This window comes from Adelges cooleyi, unplaced genomic scaffold, assembly GCF_023614345.1.
Source record: "Adelges cooleyi isolate 19-005CV unplaced genomic scaffold, UGA_ACOO_1.1 ACOO_flye_CR_arks_rails_tigmint_CR_PRNA_574, whole genome shotgun sequence".
NCBI lineage: Eukaryota > Metazoa > Arthropoda > Insecta > Hemiptera > Adelgidae > Adelges > Adelges cooleyi.
The window spans coordinates 2,648,745-2,668,822 of record NW_026096268.1 but is presented as its reverse complement, the minus strand read 5'-3'; the positions used below and the strand labels follow the sequence as shown (position 1 = coordinate 2,668,822).

The 20,078-nt window shown below is 33.6% G+C and overlaps 1 protein-coding gene across 1 annotated transcript in view; it reads right to left on the bottom strand.

Moving 5' to 3' along the window:
• The window catches only part of LOC126842879 (protein Skeletor, isoforms B/C), a 39,995-nt gene extending 20,170 nt beyond the window's left edge, over nt 1-19,825 (bottom strand). Inside the window, exons 1-5 of the mRNA XM_050580090.1 lie at nt 19,688-19,825; nt 12,783-12,959; nt 1,910-2,053; nt 1,740-1,821; nt 612-723 (exon numbers count right to left, since the gene is read on the bottom strand). Of these exons, the coding sequence (XP_050436047.1) occupies nt 612-723; nt 1,740-1,821; nt 1,910-2,053; nt 12,783-12,864 (420 nt within the window). The 5' untranslated portion in view covers nt 12,865-12,959; nt 19,688-19,825. The remainder of the gene's footprint in view (nt 1-611; nt 724-1,739; nt 1,822-1,909; nt 2,054-12,782; nt 12,960-19,687) is intronic.
• Between the last annotated feature and the right edge of the window lie 253 nt (nt 19,826-20,078).

The following is a 20,078-nucleotide window of genomic DNA, read 5'->3' as shown; positions in this document are numbered from 1 at the left end:
TTGTTTTGAAAATGCCGCGGTGAAAAGTATAATATTGATTTTACGTCACTCGTGCACCGGATAGACGGCAGTTTTCAGTCCCAACCATTACAGGCGGTGTGTGCAAGAGAGCGAGTTTTGTCGTCTTCGTCAGATCTAAGGCCTTTACTTGGGTAAAACGAAACAAAAAAAAATTCCGTACACGAAAGGTAAATGTGTCTGTTTGTGGGCCGAGAGACGGAGCAAAAAGTTTGTTTTTTGACACGGAAAATATCCATAAATTAAAGCATACGTCACAAGGATTACCATTATTTATATTATATATAACGATGAAATAATAATACAACTACCAGTTGGGCTTTTCGTTTACTAATTTACTTTTTTTTTTTTTAACTCAACTCCAAACTTTGTTCAGAATACTATTATTACGGTTTGGCGTATATATTTTGCAACTCTACGCGTTTCTCCCAATAGAGGAGCATAATCTAATAGTCTGTCAGGGGTTAGCGCGAACCGGCAATTTTCAAAGACAACCTTTTACGGAAATTGTGCGCTTCTCAATAGCACAGAAGAAAAACACGTTGACCATAATTATCGGTAAAGATTTGCAAAGTCACAAAATCGATTCTTACCGTAAACCGCCTGCACCACACGGACAGCCATTTAATGTCTTTGATGTGTTTGTTGGGAGGCAGACGCAAGAGGACGTTGGTGTTGTTGTGCGTCTGCAAAGGCGGTGGTTCCCTGGAAAAAAATATATAGTGTAACATTTTTGTTTTCTAATAAAAAATATATACAATTTACCGTTAACTTTTTATGTAAAACAAACGTGTACAATTTTAGTCGCCAACGTTGTTTGTAAGTATCGAATTACAGGACGGTGCGCGCCAACAACGCCGAATGGAACAACTCGGAAGGTACAAGTTTAAAAAATGTAATAAAAAAACGGGCGGGAAGAAACGATAGAAGGTGTCCTGTTGACGGGTCGGGTGGGCAACATATCCTGCACGTCATAGCCACCAAATCGAAGCTAAGAGGTCAGATCAACGGTCGTGGACTCTAACCCTCCGCCTACATTTTCGCGCCCTCGTATCTATTTTCTCCGTACGCGACTTTCCCGAAATTGCTCCCACGAGGTTATAAATATCCCTTAACCGACCAGTGAAAAATGATTCTTTCCCCGTAGCCAAACCGCGAACTCAAAGAGTATAATATTATATATTGTATTTTTCGAATCGTATACCCACACCCAAATTCCGAGAAACATTTACATAACTAACATTAAATTGCTTTGATATTGTCTGTAGGCGGTGAACGATAATAACGAGAAATATGCAAATAACACAACGTTCGGAGAATAAAAATTGTTCCAATAGTCCATATAGTGAACAACTATACACGTGCTTCAATCGAGCTGTCTCCAAGACCCGAGTTATGATAAAATGTCTCTGGTTTGTTTCAAATTGTATATTTATTCTCTAAAGTCTGATTTAAAAATATACTAAAACAGTTACACAAGCTAGTTTCTCGGACGAGTACCGGGTTCACCTATACAAACATTTTTGTCAGAGTAATTTTATGGAAAACACTTAGATAGTTGATGACACATTTTAGAATGCACGAAGACAGTAACTTTTATTCGAGAAGTGTTTGTACCGAGAAGCTCACATATTTTATGTTTTATAACACCATAGTCGCTAATATACAAATACTGTACTTTTATCAGTACCGATTAATATTGAATAGTGTTATGCACTTACACTGCCGGATAGTCTTCTGGGTATGGAATGATAAATCCATCCGGAGATGGTCTTGATGTTTTTCCGGCCCAAAAATACGCCGCTGTCAAGAAAAAAAAAACAAAAATAAAACGCCATTCGATAAATGAAATGCAATTTATTGAAAAAAATAAATTGTTAACTTGACTTACTTGGACCAATACCATCATAGTGGAATCCACGGATGAATAGTGTGCTTTCGTCAACAGCGTACACAGAACCTCGGATGCCATGGGCGACGCCGATCAGTTGGCCTATGTACCTTCCGTAGTTTGCATCAGACGTCCTTGCTTCACCTATAAAACATAAAATCACCATAACAATTGATTAATATAATACCAAGTTAGAGAAACCTCGATTTTAATATTGTATAAACTATAACTATGTGATCGGCCGTTACTAGAGTAAAATAGGGTAAGTGAAAAAACGAGATAAAAAATATGATTTTCCAACAAGGTTTTTAATATACATTTTTTAATATTTATTAAAAACAAGTAAAAGGCAAACTATTGTGTATTTACATATTACAATAATATTGATAGGATTATCTGGATTACATAAATCCGAATTATTCTAATTTATCATTAAAAAAAAACCTTGTTTCATTTAATGATGAAAAATTGAGTAATCCAGATTATGGATATTAAAAAAAGATTTAGAAGACAGTTGGTTAAATTCTTAAAAAAAACACATCGGATTTCAAATCTAGATTTTTAAGTAAGAAATCCAAAATCTGATAACTTGAATAACTGACTTTATTTAGTTATTTGGTAAGAGTTTGTAGTTCTGAATAGTTTATACAATTACAATCAGTTTTTGTAATTAATACTCTTTGCCTGCTACTTAGATGTCAATATTGTATACTTGAAAAAGGCATATTTAAAAAAAAAAGTCTTCGATACACAAGTTATGATACTTATGCTTTGTAAAATGTCTCCGAGCTAGTGACCTATTTACAGGGGGGGGGTGTGGTATAAGGAATAAATTCCCCTCCTTGATTTGTTTTCTTTATGTATTTCTTAATATAATTTTATTCAACCATATTCTAAGCACGCCTTCGCTTTGAACGGCGTAAGATTAATTTATAATATTGTATAGTTTATATTTAGTATAAGTATATGTACTTTATTATCCCTGAGAAGTTGCAGAATTGTGTATACTATATACTGCTTTACATGTTCACGACACGATAAGGTAAGACTTTTTTTTTTGAAAAACTTTATCATTTCTTGGCATCTAAATAACAATTAGTTAAACGCGATGGGTTTCAATGCGTCTCCTTGAGTACATATGTGCGAATACGGTTGTGATTAGTATCGATGACGTTTCAAGGCAAATATTGTTAATCGTTTTGGAGTAGCTAATCTCGCCAAACATATTATTATTATTTTACTCAAACGTGTCCGTGGGGTGCGACCGGAGTGTCTAATTAGATGCACTCCGCTGCTGGTTTCATCTTCATTACTCCATCTCAATCCCTTTTCTCGGCTAAAACGGCAATCGACGGTGTAAATCACCCGAACGGCGACAGTTGTGCTGCGCGATAATAATACTGACTTTCATCTTTGCATAGGCGTATATAAAGCTTGAACCGCTCCCAAAAGCCGTTTTCCTATTGCCGTCTTATCACAGTTAAGGAATAAGTTTAGAAGTGAATTATTACCGTGGTCCCTCGCAGCTCATTAATGCGTTTATATTTTATACCGTTAAAAACGCGACACGACCGTCGAAGCCGCCACGACAAAAGAATTCGAGCGAACCTTAAACGCAATGTTGATTAATGGCTTTACCGAGTAGGTATGAATAAACGGCGCTAAAAACTTCATTTAACTTTTGCAATATAGTTTTAATAATGCCCATACAAACTATATTATAATACTTATTATGTATAGTTTTCGGGAATGAATTTTAGGGACGAATATAGCAAGTGGACGCCCCGCTGAATAATTTTGGAGTAAAATGGTCCTTTCTAAATACTTCGAAATACTTCGAATAATAAACATAGATAAGTAAAATATAATAGTGTAATTGTTGAAATATGGTAAGTTTTGTTGGAGACAGATTATTAAAAAAATATAGTGCTTATAGTACATTAATAAATATTAGCGAATTGACACTTTTCTATAATTTTTTTCTCCATTCAAAATTTTTTTTTAAATTATATTTTCGGCAATTAGTTTCGAACAAAAAATTAAGTTAAACTTACTGGCTTTCAAACGGAATTAAGTTGTTCTTATATTATGACTACTAACCAAAGTATACTATTCAATATTCAATAAATAAAAGTAAACTAAATACAATGTACATACTCAATAAAACACAATATACAACATAATGATTTATTATGTTACAATTTAAACGGTGCATTTTTCATTCTATTCAATGGCAAATTTATAAATAATACTACCGCTAATTTACAATCACGAAAGCTGAAGATATTCATTTTATATGATGTACCGTATTATTATTACTGGAATGTCTTATTTTTATAGCATACGAAATGAAGGCTTGTATCGAAGTGGAAGTCTAACCGAGACATATTCGCACCACAACGATCGTCACAGTTAATTGTATTACTTGATGTATGTTTGAGCTCATTACAGGGCGATCTTCCCCCAATCGTCTGTCTCCCACTCGTTTTATTATTACCAGAAGGTTATTGTTTGTTTCTCTTCCGCAATCCCTCGCATAACGTCCTACCCACACGATTACAGCGGTAGCTGTTCACTAATAATAATAATGAAACCCTGTATCCTCTTTCTCCATAAACCGCATGCATAACATAAGCCCTGGTTCATCATTATCCCTTTTCGATTATACAAGGCAGAAAACCGCAATGCCGTGGATCTCTGTAATATACTCAGTATTGTATCATACCGTTTTCGGCGTTTCCCGCGGCCGAACAAAATCAAAACTAGAACGAAGCAGCCCATTAAGGCGGTCCTCAGCTGTTTAACATATACTTGCCTGTATTATTATAAGTATAACTTTATTTTTGAAACGCATACCCCCTCCGCCACAATGTTGTTATTATCTTTAAAAAAAAATTAGGTACACCAATTTTAAGCTAAATTAAAAGAAGAGAATACTTGTCGCATCACATGCGAAATACTTATTGTTATTAAACTGCGTCACAAAATTATATAAGTTAAAAAAAGTTTTTACTACACTATTTTTTAAACTAAAATTATGTTATTAAGGAAACACAATTATTCCTATAATTATCGAAATCAGAATCTATATATTTTTGTAAAACACTATGCCGCTAGGTACCTATTTCCAAGATGACTACACGGTGACATACCTAAGGTAATATGAATCTCCCTACGGCGTATCGCATTTGAAGGGGTGGCTGGAGCAACGTTGCATATGACCTTTTTGACAAAGTCTTTTTTTGGTGGAGCGACGTTCTTTGAAAACAACTGGATTGGAATATGTAAGAGTTAGATATAAAATATACCGATAAATAATGCAGAATGTGGTTGAACAGCCTCGTATCCTTTATCAGTTTATGGAGCAAAATATGAATAAAAATGCTCCCTTGTACAATTTTGTAGTTACTCCAGCTACCCCTTTATATGTAAACTACTTAACTGCCTATGTCACTATCCTTAGGGATTTGTATAATATATTATACAATGTACAGTTTAATACTTGGCGTGATCGCCTCTGTCAGGTAAAACATATTTAAACGCGTTAAAATTGTCATTATACGAGACGAATACAAAATGATGCGTTTGTTTTTAACATACTATATTATCTAAATAATTACCGTTTTTCTGTTTGGTGCCGGATATTTTATTATACTATTATTATTTGTTACCGCCTTGTCGGCGTTTACGGTTTCCGGACGTTAGCTAAACAAAAACCGCCGTTCCGCGCTGCTCCACCACCCCTTGAAATAATAAACGCACCGAGGACATGAAAAACAATTTCGGCCAATGCCGTATAATGACGTAATGGCGTGTGTTCGGCCGATAACCGGGACCAGATAGGGTTTTGTGTCGGTTAGGGGAGGTGGTGCAAGCGTCGTCGTTGTCAACCCTCGCAGAGAGATACGAAGATAGCGCGATGTGTTTGCACGGTCGGTCGCTGGATAGGGAGAAGGGTTGGGCGACGGTGGAGGATTTCCTTCTTTTCATCTTGTGAGTACACACACACAGAAAGAGCCTACGTGAATCTGCGGTCGGATTTCGCGTACAAAACTGAAACCGCCAACCGTTTTACCGATTTAATACAATAAGACGTGATTCTCGTTATTGCGCAAAAATATCTCGGCAAAAACCTCTATACACGTTTTTGAAAAAAATGTTTCTCTACTCCCGTGATTTATATACCTCTCTCTAGATCTGTTACGTGAGTAAGAACGCTAAAAAAAAAATATAAAACAATTTCACGTCTAAAGTCGATTGCTCTCAATAAGACATTACTGTATCAAAATATTTATATAATTACAATACGTCATTTAGAGTATTGGACTAATTGCCGCAGACGGTGGGTGATCAAATAAGTATTGATCAAACCAACAACTAAAGTAGCTAGTGTATAAACCTTGACTAATGGTGAATCCTCTGCTGGACTCGCATACAACAGTTCAAATGCATAGTTTAAGTGTACTGATTGCGGATCGAATGCAAAAGTTATCAAATATCACTATGAATAAATTATTATATCGTACTCAATCGTTTAGGGGTAGTTCCGACGCTACGTCTGTCATATCTACCCACTCGCTCCCCCCAGTAATAAACAAACGTGTAGAGGAGGGTTTTTTATCACTCAATAATAATCATAGCCGACTTGACAATTACACGCCCATCAACGCGTTTAACAAGCGAATTGTTTAGCCAATTCGTTTCGGTCAGACATTAAATGCTCTAAAAATATATTAACATACAGCTACCCTAGCAAAGTCGGGTAATATCTTATTACTAGTATTCCATCCTTTTGTAGTTATTGCAATTCATTTATCAATTAACAGCTCACCTTTGTCAAATTATGTCACCGTTGTGTTGAGATCAAAGAACAAGAGCTGTTGATTGTATGAATATTATGCAAATAATTATTATTGTTTAAAAAATAGAGATCACAAAAATTCCAGCGACAAAAAATAACGTTATTTTTAATGGAATATTTTGAAAATTCTAGCATGTTTGACAATGCTACTCTAAATTAAATGATTTATGCCAAAATAAGATTTTTTTAAAAATCATTGCAAAAGATTAGTGATTGCTATAATAGTTTTATAAAAAAAAAAATATTTGTTCAATAATCATTCTTGATAAGTATACATAAACTAAAATTTAAGCTTTAATTAATTGTTTTGTCAAAAATTGCCTTAACGTAATCACTTCAAAATATTTTGTGGCCTCGGCTCTCATGATTGATCCGTTTAGTGTTAATGAACCGTTAAAATTGCCATTATTTTGCACCTTATACAAAGGTATGATATAACTTTTTGTTCAGTTCTAGGATTTTCCGCATATAATGCACGCTATTTTGTACTTTAGAGTTATATTGGTAGCGTTACTGATATATTGGCATTGACCTACTGCAGTCTATGGACTAAAACTCTATTCACCCGTATTGGGAGACAGATTTAGCACAGTTATTTGCACACCACAAGAGTAGCGAATACAATAGAGTCATATAGAATTTGATTTTCTAAAAAAATACAAATATTTAACAGCCATAGAACGTGACTAGATTTGAACACATTGTATTATTTGGACTTTAGTTTAATTTAAAAGTTCCTGCGGATATGCGGCGGAGTAAGGTGGCAACCGAAAAGTTATTTATTGTTGCTAGGATATCGACTTATGTGTCACCCATAAGATAAAATCCCTGAAGTATTTGCTTTAAATTTATATAGTGCGAAAAATAAAAATTATGCATTTTTGTTTGTTTTTTTATCAACAACATTTACTTTCAAAATAATTAATATCATATTATTGACACTTGGCGGAAAATAGGTAAACCTGTTACCTACCAACATATTATGTTACTTACTAAGAGGACTAGAATACTTTAAAACCTAAACTTTACGGAACAATAATTTTATGAGTTTTAATGTATACTTTTTTTTCCAACTTCAAATCTGTATCTCCTCTCCCCTAGATGCTCGTGGATTATATAGATAATAATTATTTTTTAGTTGTTTTTTTTTTAATGTCTTATATATATTTTTTCTTGGCGATTAAAGTGCTAATGAATTGCATTTCTTAGAGTCAAATTTTTATAGTATCTTTGGACATCAAAACAAATGATTAAAAATCAGTTTCTCATGTAAAATAATCCCAGATTTCAGAAAAATGTTTTTTTTTTTTCGAGTAACAGAAGTCATTAAAATCTATATAATAAAGATACGAATATTAAAAACAACAGACTGACTCAGTCAGACGCTTTCTAAGTGAAATTTGTTCTGCTTTGTGGTACTTAGGCCTACGTATGCGCAAACGATCGCAGCGACGATTAGCCTACAACCGGTGGCTTGCGTGTCTTCAGGTCCGACTTGGCGAACAAAAATCGGTTGGTTACCACTAGTTACACTCGGCAGGGCGCGTCTTTTCGCCCAAAAATGTGGTCACGATATCGATCATAAAACGGTACCGCCCCTGCGCCGTTCCCAGATATGCAACCCCCGAGCACAATGACTCCGCCCCCCTGGCCGCCGATAATCACTCCCCTGTACATATAATATACTTTATATTATTATATACACTGCATGTGCCGAGCACTCGACCGGCGAATCCGTTTCACTGCGGATTTCAAACTTGCTGACGCCGAGGTTTTATATTTTATTCCATATAATATGTTTTTTTTCTTCGCCTATAGGCCGGTAAAATAATTAATAATGTTTTCGATTCCACGCTCGATTACGCGTGTCGCACTGACACTACTAATAATTATCTCATCCAGGCGGCAAATGTATATAGATACAGCTGTTTTGTCGAACTGATAAATACCTATCAGACGGTGCATGTAACGTATTGTGCGCAATACGGCTATAGCTATTTGGATGGTGACCAGATTCCGCTCTAAACGTTTAGTAGACATTTTGTATTATTAAACTATCGCCAGTGAATTAGGAAAACGAGCGAAAGAGCGTTATGGATAATAATATGAAAGAAATAATTCGCCAGGCGAAAATCGACAGTACTTTCGATTGACATAATAATATTATAATAATATACACCGTGACTTCAATTAAAATCGCAGCTCGGTACACTCACTCCTAGTGTACGCCGCCGATGATGAGAAGCGTTTGATTATTTTGTAAAGCTACTGAGAGATTGGCCGGGCTATGATAATAAAATATGTTTTTACTCTTTTGATATAACCAAAAGCTTGCTTCACGAGTATTTGGTAAATACTTAAAATATTAATTATTTTTCGAAATATATTTAAATTGAAATGTTAATTATTATTTGCATTTAACATCCCACTCAGCCAAACTGTTGTATTAGTTATTGATTTTTTTTAAAAATCTAATAAAAGAGCTTTATATTTTATTACGAATTAATAATAATTGAAATATTTCTATAAAAAATCTACGACAGCACCATCGGCTTACAAGCGTTAATATATTAATTCAAGAAACCTAGTTGTTGAGTTACTTTTATTATCAAATTGCTAGTACATATTATAGGACTTGAATATAGAGTGTTTATTTTTGTTTATTTATTGAGTTTCATATGATGATTCAACAAAAATATAAATAATTATCCTAATCTTCTATGGTATATAAAAAAATATGAAGTACTTGTAAAGTTTAAAATTCATTGGAAATTATGTAAGAGTTATTTAATTTTTATTGCGTAACAATATTGCGCAGATCGATTTAGCTGTTAATAAAAAGTTCAACATAATAATAATATTATTTTATATCCGGCGATAAACAGAATTTTTTTTAGTTAAATGCACCTCATAATTTGTGTAGTGAGTAGATTGATTACAATAACATGAAGTTCACATGATGTTACTATAGAATCTAAACACAAAAAGTTATGATGAAATCAAATATTACCCAAGCATAATTTTGCTCATGACACGTTGCACATAAACGCAGTGTTGCGCGTCGAATCATCAAGAAAATTTTATTTTTCAGAAAGTAAGAAACTTTTGAAAAGTAATTTTCAGTTCATGTAACATAGAGTAATTGCGTGTAACAAATATAAATGAACTTTTTTTTTTTACTTCAATATATTACATCACTCGTTGTATATTGTTGTGAACAATGTAAATTATAATGCAGACGTTTTGCACAAAATACAGCATTAACTGTATTTAATTACTGCTGTTTTGTTATTTTATAATTTTAATATTTAACTGTGAACTTTTAACATTTAATAGCGGTATGAGTTACTCAAAAATAATTCAAAATAATAATATTACAGAAGTCACTTTTTTAACATAATGAAGAGTAACGGTTTTCACAAATACCTACTTACAAAATAATATTTCAAAAAACCCGTTTTATAAGGAGTATTTTATGATTTAAAAAAAAAATTGGCAACAACCGAGTTTACAATTTTTGATTTTTAATCGTTGGTTGTATTCATCTAGTAGCGATGTATTAAAAAAAATAATTTTGCCATTAATAAAGCCACAATCTATTATAGTTGTTAAACTTAACAGTGTTGTATTATACAGAGATAGTGAACATGTAGACTTAAGTGAAGAGTTATGTTCACAATATATTATATATACGAGGCGCAATAACCGACCAGACGAAATTGAATGATAGTAAGTTTTTTTTATCTCAATCTACAAAAGTGTGTGCTCTGTTCGTTTTATGGGTAACAACAAACCAGAAATAAATTATATTTAACCCGGTGATATATGTTATAACTTTTAACGTTTATAATAATTTAAGAAACACCGACCGCCGTAGGATAGAGTACAAAATAATAGAGGTAATGTGGAGACCATGACAAACGAGTTATGCTAAATGTAAAATACATTTTATTATGACACTGAATATTATAGCATTGGTACATACATAAAAACTAATAATAAAATTGCATTTCTATGAAATGAAAAAACTAACAATATTTTTATGCTAAAAAATAATAAATATATTGAACATTGCGTATTTACTTATCGTCTACTGACACTTTGGGTGTATTATTGTCAACATGCTTTCAAATAATATTGTTTGGAATTACACATGCGTAATTGAGGACTGTAGTTTGCATTTTATTAATTTAGATAACGAATTATAAGCGTATAATACCTACGTTATAGTTGATTTGCAATGTTTCTAAATGACATGTTTTATATTGATCATACCATAAACCTTTTAGGCTGTACAAAGTCAATTAAAAATCTACTGTAGTATTAAATCGCTGTATAAACGGGCGAGCCGTGTAATGAAAATAAATTGATTTAAAACTGCATTAATTCTCTGAAACATTTACGATAAAAATATACTTAAAATTACCTCTACTGAATGATCGTCAGGGAATTTTTTTAAAGATTGGTCAACTTAGATATTGCTTATGTCGTTCAAAACTCTTTCTTCTCGTTAAGACTACTCGTTATAAGCTTTTTTAAGCACTTTAAAAGTATCCCGTATCGATGCTATTTGCTCTACAGCAAAAAAAGTAATGTCTTGGCGAAAAAGTTTAACAGCTTTTTAAATGCTGTCACTGACCACTTAATGAACAAAAGTTGATGAAATTGACGCTACTAACAACAATTATAATGCTATTATAATTATAGCTATTTGACAAAAAAAAATTGTCCCTTTAATTTTCAGACAAACTGTATATTCGTTACAGGTTTAATCTAATGAACAAAGCCAGCAAGCGTCTATTAAAAACTTTTTTTTTTTAATACTTTAATACAGTTTAAAAATTATTAAAAGCCGATTACTGCGGTAGCAAATTATAACCATTAAATTAATCAAATGGGAATAGTTTACAGTTTATTTTTACTCGAAAATGATTTTTAAAAACTTTACGTTATGTATTGTTTTTATTTTTTTATTATAAACGGTTAGTAGATAAATAACAAGTTAATAAGAGTGAGGCGTTTAAGTACTATACATTTTATTCTTTTCTGCAAAATAACCACTTATTCAACCGTGTAAATATAATATAATATAATCGTATAATACGGTCTTTTATCGTATACATACACAGAAAAGCAATGAAAAAATGTAAGTGGAAAGTATAAATATTATGCAGCTGACGGACAAGTCGATAAAAGTTTTGGCAGACGCTTTTGCAAAAAGACAATAGGCACGACAATATTGGGTGTGTACTGCGAATAATGTAAATATAAACACTCAACCGAAAGCCTCGGTCGTGTAGTACACCCTATTGTTTTCAAAGTCAATTATTGTTCCGTCGTCTGCTAAAGACTTGAATAGGAAAAATAACTAGATTAACAAGCACTCAATACGGAATGCCGTTCCGTCTTAAATTTCTGACTGACAACTTTACAAGCATCGAGTCTCTGATAAACTTTCGGGTGGCGATTAATTCTAAGTATGCTAGTACATGCCATGAGTAATAAACTTCTATACATATTTTACTAATTTACACCGATATATTTGTATCTATAAAGTATGAAGTCGACCATTCGCCGTTAGCATGAAAAGGTTTTTTCGCATATAATAAAATTGAATATACCTACTCTATGATATCGGTAAGACTTACCAGTTGAATTAAGGCACGTTCCCGCGGTTGGCTTATTCGCCAACAACACTATTGTATCAACCCACAAGTCGCTTTATAAGAGCTATAAGTATATGTATGTATACATTTGACTTCCGGTAAAAATTACTAGTTAAATAAAACAATTGGCTTTGTCTTGAAAAACGATACACTAACAGTGCACATACACACTCAAAATACATTTACATGGGCGAATTCGGCGGGCATTTAACTAAAGATACTATCGGGTCGATGTACCGTTATAAGCTCATCGGAACTACATGCTGTTTCAGATATGTTTCTAATAGAAAAGGTTAGGAGTTGTTGGCGCAGAGTTTCCAAAAAATGCCATGTGTGTGGGACTTACCTGTATGTACGGTGGATACGGCTAAGCACAGGACGACCGCGACGATATTATTGTTGGCGGCAAACGACCGTGTCATAGTCATCCGGACTGCCGTTGCAGTTCCGTCGTCGGCGGTGATAGGAACGGAAGTGTTGCAGCACACGCATGTAGGGAAAACTAACCGGCCAGGGAACCTCTCTGAAACCAATGAAAATAATACAATTATTATAAGGTATAATATATTCGGTTTTGACACATCGCAGCCGCGTAAACCGGATATCCGTCTGTTTTTGGCACGCTAAGTCGGTCGGAGGTAAAAAAATTTCGAACACAGACACCGACAAAAATATCCACACTTGCCAACGCTCACACATCCAGTGTCCATAAAATCAATAGAATACTAAAATTTCACACAGTGCGGCATTTGTGTATGTGGTGTATGTGTATTGGTTCACCAGGGACCTGTGGATTACTATATTTCATTTTTGAAAATAGTTTGTTCATTCAAATCCAACGTACTCGTACTACTAGTTTATTGGACCTATGCACAAAGACAAAGACTCCAATGGCATATCGGTCATGCAATAATCTCAATATTTGCCTCTTGAAGATTGACTATAATATATGAAATGAAGAATAATTAAGTGTATTTGTATGTATAAATACTAAGTTATTAAAAACTATTTATTTTTTATTAGACTTGGTTTTGTACCCGCTACAAATAGCGCATGGGTACATTTACTAATTACCAATAATTAGTGGTGAAACAAAGACATTACCAATTCAAACCAAACCATTAAATGATAATATAGATTGGGAATTTGCCAAGTTCTTCATAACAGTTATTCGTTACTCAATCACCCTAATTCGTTACCCTAAAGACTTATCATAAGTAGGTATTTTATTAATATTATTATTAACAAATAACGATAAAAAAAACTACGCATTTGTTACACCAAAAGTCAAAATTGAGCAAACTTTCTAATTAGTTTTCGTCATGCTATAATATTTATAAAATATTACATGTTTAAATAATAATCAACGGACCTTAACCATGTATAGTGATGTAATACGTTTCCATATATTGTTTTATATTATGTATTGTTATACTATGTTTAAATTAGTAGGTACAGGAAAATTACAAAACTCATTTAAATTTTCAATTAATATTGTTATTGCCAAATTACTATTGAAAAACAAAGCAAACGTTAATTTATTTAAGCTTAATAATAAAATGAAATCAATTTGTGAGGTTGTTTTGCGTCACTATAATTACAAAAACTAATTACAAGACAGTCGAACCTTGTTCAAACTCGAGTCTCGACGACTTAGATGTGTTTTATATGTGGGTAACAACTTTATTGACGTTTAACGAGAAATATCAGTTGTATTTCAAATACTTGAGTAAGTGTTTTCAATTCATTAACAGTTCATAGTACTAAAATCAAGAAAATAAATGGTCTAATGGGTACCTAGATTTTAATTGTTTGAAATAATTTATAATACTGTTTGTTATTTTAAATAAAACCTAAAAAAATGGTCAGTCTTGAGTTAGAACTTAATAGTTATGGTTTTAAAAAAGTCTTTTTTTTTAAATATATTTTTATCGAAGCTTTAAGTTTTGTAATACAGTTTTATAAATGTTGAAGCATTAGATTAACTATTATTTATTTTTGTTGCAAATTAAGAACTATCACTGTAATTTGATAAAATTTTCAAGGTTTAATTGCAATGAAAACAATTAAAAAAATATAGTTTCTTAGTATTTTACAAGCCCGGTACTTTACCAGGCTTTGAATGAAACTTATGTTCTAACGTTTTACAAATTACTACCATAATACTATAACTTGTTAAATCTAATAAAACACAAATACAACCGTTATGTCATTACTGTTATTGCTCTATAAAGAGATAAGCGCAGGAACGCCGGAAAAATCTCCAAGCAAAATTCTTTCCAAAATTCGATTACAGCCGGTATTATATTTGAACGCTATTTGGACGTTTCCTTTAAGTGGATGAGACACCGCTAGCGGGCCAGCACCGTTATAATTGACATTAATCCTTTGGCGACAACCAAACAAGAGATACATTCGCGTAACGACTTTTACCTAACACACGCCACTAGATGTATTATGCATGTATCACAAAACTCGAAGGCTCGAGTAAATGTCATTGGACTATCGTATTACAGTGATTAGGTACAAAACAAGTTATGCGCAAATTCAAATGGGCCGTTTTTCAATTTGCTCACAACCGGGCTATTTCTCCGTGGTGTGTTTTTTAAATTCAGTTTCACTTTATACCAAAAATAGCACAGCAACAAATGCACGCCCAGCGACATCCTACTAAAAAGCATGACGCGTCCCACCCAACCCCCCCCCCCCCCAAAAAAAAACACGAGAAAGCGAGGATAATAATTATAGGTGAGGGTACGTTAAAGTTTTGTTTTGGGCCTTAAGCGTTGCGACGGGTATTTTTTAAACGTAAAGTGAACGTCGTCAGATATTACGGACGGTACGGAGAACAAAGTGAAGGGGAAACTTTGAGAGACGGGATAATGTTGTACTGTACGCGTTGACGACGGTAAAACGCTCGAATCAATCTGCTAATGGGGCAAATATTCGGTAGAGGGTGGCGAGGGTTGACTAGTATATATGTATATATATATATCAGCACTGCTCCGGTTTCATCTTCATTATTTAGTCTCGGTACCAGTGTCTGCGTGCAAATCTCCCTGACGACGAATTTTGACGGTGACGGAGGTGCGGTGTTCCTCCTCTGTTTGTGTGTACACCAGTACACCGATAGGTATATACATATATTAATATATATATATAGACTAAAAACACTTTCCACCCCTTACCTGCCCTTCCGGTACGCACGACATCGCCGCACCGTGTAATAATATATAATACTGTATTGTATGTACATGTATACACATAAATAAATATACAATTCCTGTTGGGTATGTATTGCTATCATCGCTTTGGGACATATCAACGTTCAGCCCCGTGTGCCGTCGAATAAAAGGGGTAACACTATATGGGCTTAGGATGAGGAGGCGGCGAATGGGGGGGGGGAGAAAAAACGTATTTTGCCAAATCGATTTTTACGCCCCGCCGACCGATTTCGCTTGTGCAATTCGACAATACCCTCGGCCGCTCATGAAATCGGTGTGGCAGAGATTTACTTTCTTTTGATGCCGGGAAGGGGAGACCGGCGGCGACAGAGGGGGCACGGAATGACCCAGAGTCTCCGTTTTCCGCCTTCGATTTAAGACCGCGGCCAGTATCCGATAATATACAGTAAACTCTCTCTCTATATATATATATAAAATCAATGAGCTTTGATTTAGCATGCCAGATAAAGAGAGCTTATATAAGGTGCAAAGTTATTTCCGGTCGAGTGAATTCTATCGATAATACCTATACACCTTGAAAGCCTTACTCGAATTAAAGAAAAAAAAACCGTTTAACCGTATATCCTAAATAAATATATACCCTATATAAAATACACATACTGTGTTATAATGTATAATTCAACCGATTACATCGAACCGAGTTCATCCTTTGCAATAGTAGATATTTATCGAAAAATCAGTTGGTTCTGGTAAAAATATATTATTATGTGTAAGGGCTCTAGTTGAAAATATGCAGAGTTGGAGTGCCAGTTAAGTTCATACCGGGAATTACTACACCATCCAGTCCATTAAAAAATGTTTGCTTAAATTTCAAAAATAAAAAAAATACAGAGCTGCTCTCAATGCTTTGGTTAGCTCATAACTAGTTGGTATGTTTAATATTTTAAAGGATTAGTGATTGTTGCATAATTATTTATTTTCTACTTTTTATCACGTTTCCAGTCTGTATGTTTGTACCGATTTCTAAAAAAATGAGTTTGATAATTCTTTTCATTTCTGATTTTGTATTACTTATATTTGTGTGCGTATCCTATTACACGATTTTAGACCAGAAATATGATATTTTCAAATAGAAATAAATCAAAACGTGTACACCAAACCATAATTTTTCATGAATTTAAAATCAGAAAAAAATAAACGCAACCTAACTACCGACTTTCTAAATAATTAACGCACTATAAAAAAAAAATTAAAAAAAAATACAGGCGCATAATTTTTTTTTAGAGCGTGTGTCGGACCTGCGACGAGTAACAACAGTGTGTGATTGACAACGTACGTTTATTCTTAATACGATTTTAAGCTGTTCCATTAAAAGTTTTTGTTTTTTGTGATCCCGTAAGCTCGGTGAACATAATAATAAACAGCCGACTGAATGGAGGGTGGTAGCTACTATACATGCTTGGGGCGTCAAGCCGTCTACCCTTTTCTGGTTGCTGTGTCAGTCTGTAACTATCGAATATGGGGTGAGTTCGACCCGTAATGCACTGGTTTTATTTATGTACACACTGAATAATAACCATAACGATAATAATAAAAATAAAATTTGATTAAAGATAATAGTGTCGAATTGGCCGACGATTGGTTCACGGCCGCTGAACACACACAAAAAGCGATTTAAGTTTTTAAAGTAGATAGTCGCAAACCATTTTCTTCGTAAAGCAAATTTATTTTTATTTTGGAGAGCCGATATTCCACGCAGAGGAGCTTTCCGCATTGTTCTACGGATTACAGTTATAAATACCTACTCGTTTTTCTTCGGGCTTTGTTCCATTTATAATATCCGTCCACAATATTAACATTTACTTTGAACGAGGAAATAATATTTTATTAAGACTAATATCTAATGCGGTAGAGGATTATATGTAGTTGTAAAATTAAAAATATAACAAAATAAAAGCGGAATTTTCTCAAAAATTATTTAATGCGCCGTCAAAGAGGCAAAATAAACCTGTGGGATGTTTAGGATTTTTATGAAACTCCAGTCTTCTCTCTTCTTTGTTCCTCAAAAAAAAAAAAATTAAAAACCTAACTCTTCAATTTAAAAATAACATTTTTTTATAAAACTCATATGATCTTCATTTTTTCAAAAAAATAAATAATAAAATACTAATTACTTTCTCTCTAAATATTCTCTTGATAAGAAATTGTGAATAATCTGAGAAACGCGTTAAACCACAGTAACAGGATACTTAGCGGGCACATAAAATGCACACCTATCTGTCTTTTTTTTAATTAAGTGCGGCGGCATGTTTTCAAACCGGAAGCAGATACATTGTTTTTTTTTTTTATATATATCTTTATGTTCCATAACTACCATCCTCGCCCTTAAAATAATTCCCATCATTGAACGTTCATCATAAATTAAAATTTTAATTATTATGTACTCACATTTATAATCTATGTTGACGTTACTTTTTACTAATTGGTCGTTTATAGATTCAGTAACATAACTATAAAATATTCACTTGTTATTTTTGTCAGTAACAAAACAATTACAATTTTTTAAAAAAATGTTATTATGAATTTTTAAATTAATGTTAGTTTTATTTTTAATCAATTTGCAATAACCACAAAATAATTAAAGTATACCTTCTTCTACTTTGACACTTTATTTAACTATTTTGGGCTGACCACTATAGTCCTCAACCGCCATTCAACACGATTTGTAGTAACTTTCACACACACATTGGCTATCTCGTGCAACTCTTAATTACGTCCAGCAGTCTCAATTTTCACTTCCTTGTTTTCTTCATTCTTTCTACACTCATTTTTATTACCACCTTGTTTACACACCTTATCTAATCTTTCCTTATAACGTACCCAAAAATATGAATAATAAATGTATATTGGTTTCTCACTAACTCTAGCACATCATTGATAGTTTGAAATCTTTCTTTCTAGCAAGACCTTGTTATTAACAGTTTGTTAAACTATTACTGAATACATTTAAATACTTTGCTAAAATATAACTACTACGTAATACGTACTCATTAATACAAATCAAGTCATTTTTAATGGAAGTTATTTATTAACAAGCTTATAACTCATTTTGTTTCTAAATCATGTAGTTAACTTGCAAGTGTTGATAATACAAATTTATCTCTGTTTACTTTGTCATTTGTCAATGTTATCCTTGGATTCAGTAAGTCAAATGTAACATCATTATTAAGTAACTAATAACCTATGTAGCTGAGTCATAATAATACATAGTATAAAAGCGTAGTGTTTTACTATTTAGTATGTAGTACAATATAGCCATAGGAAAATAAACTGCACAAATAAACGACACTTGCATTTGTAATATGTAAATTGTATCTTCGAAAGAACTTATTATTTATGAAACGGTTAAAGGTTGTACAGCGAGTGTGTTTTTTTAAAATTAGTTACAGGTTTTTCGGTTACATCTACATATTATATTCATTATGAACTTATTTATTTATTTTCTTACGTCGAACCCGTGACCATACTTGGATATTTTATGTGAATAATTGTATCTTATGACCAAAAATATGACATTATATAATTGAACAATTCAACATCATAAGCAACGTCTCGCTCTGAAACTCGAATTGATTATAGGTTCATTAGTGTCGGGCCGATGAACATAATTATTAGTTATTACTTGTAGTTGTCACATATTATTATATTAATGGTGGTTGCCTATTATATTTTTTTTATTACCTTCGGTATTATTATAGGATTGTATTAAATGTAATAATACAATCGAATTGGTCGTCGAGGGGCAATCAGCGTTTCTCAAAGTTCTCCCCGCCCCCACCCCGTTGACGCGTAGCGCGAGACCCCAGACGAATGTACAACATTGCAATAATAATGTATCACCTGTTGGCCTGATCAATGGCCGTTATCGCCCGCGCTTATGCTAAAAAACTAGTGTTGTTTGTGGAACAAAGTATAATATTTCAACGTCTCAAAGATGGGATTCGAATAAAAAAAAAAATATATTTTTGGCGAATTTATTCTTCGGTGCAGATAAAATTGGACTCACTTCAATTTTGTGCGGCGTTTCGGTCCAGCGCTGGTCGCACTACTCCACGGCGGCGGCGGCGGCGTTAACGTCGTCCGCGTTTCGTCGCGAGGCCGTCACACGAACTGAAGCGTTCCGGCAGACTCTCAGTCGGGTGTCCCGTCCACGCCACCACGTACACCGCCTCCTCCGCCTCTTCTCCGCTTCCTCCTCTTTTACCCCTCTGTCCGGGCACTTTCCTCGCGTGTGTATACCTGCCCGTAGCCGCCGAACATGCGCTATTCTCACTACGGTCTTTCACTCTATTACGTTTACTCTATACTATAACGTACAGTATACATATATATTTTACGTGCTTTTATATTATTATATCGTGTAGTTTTATACACACACACACACACACAGATGTCAC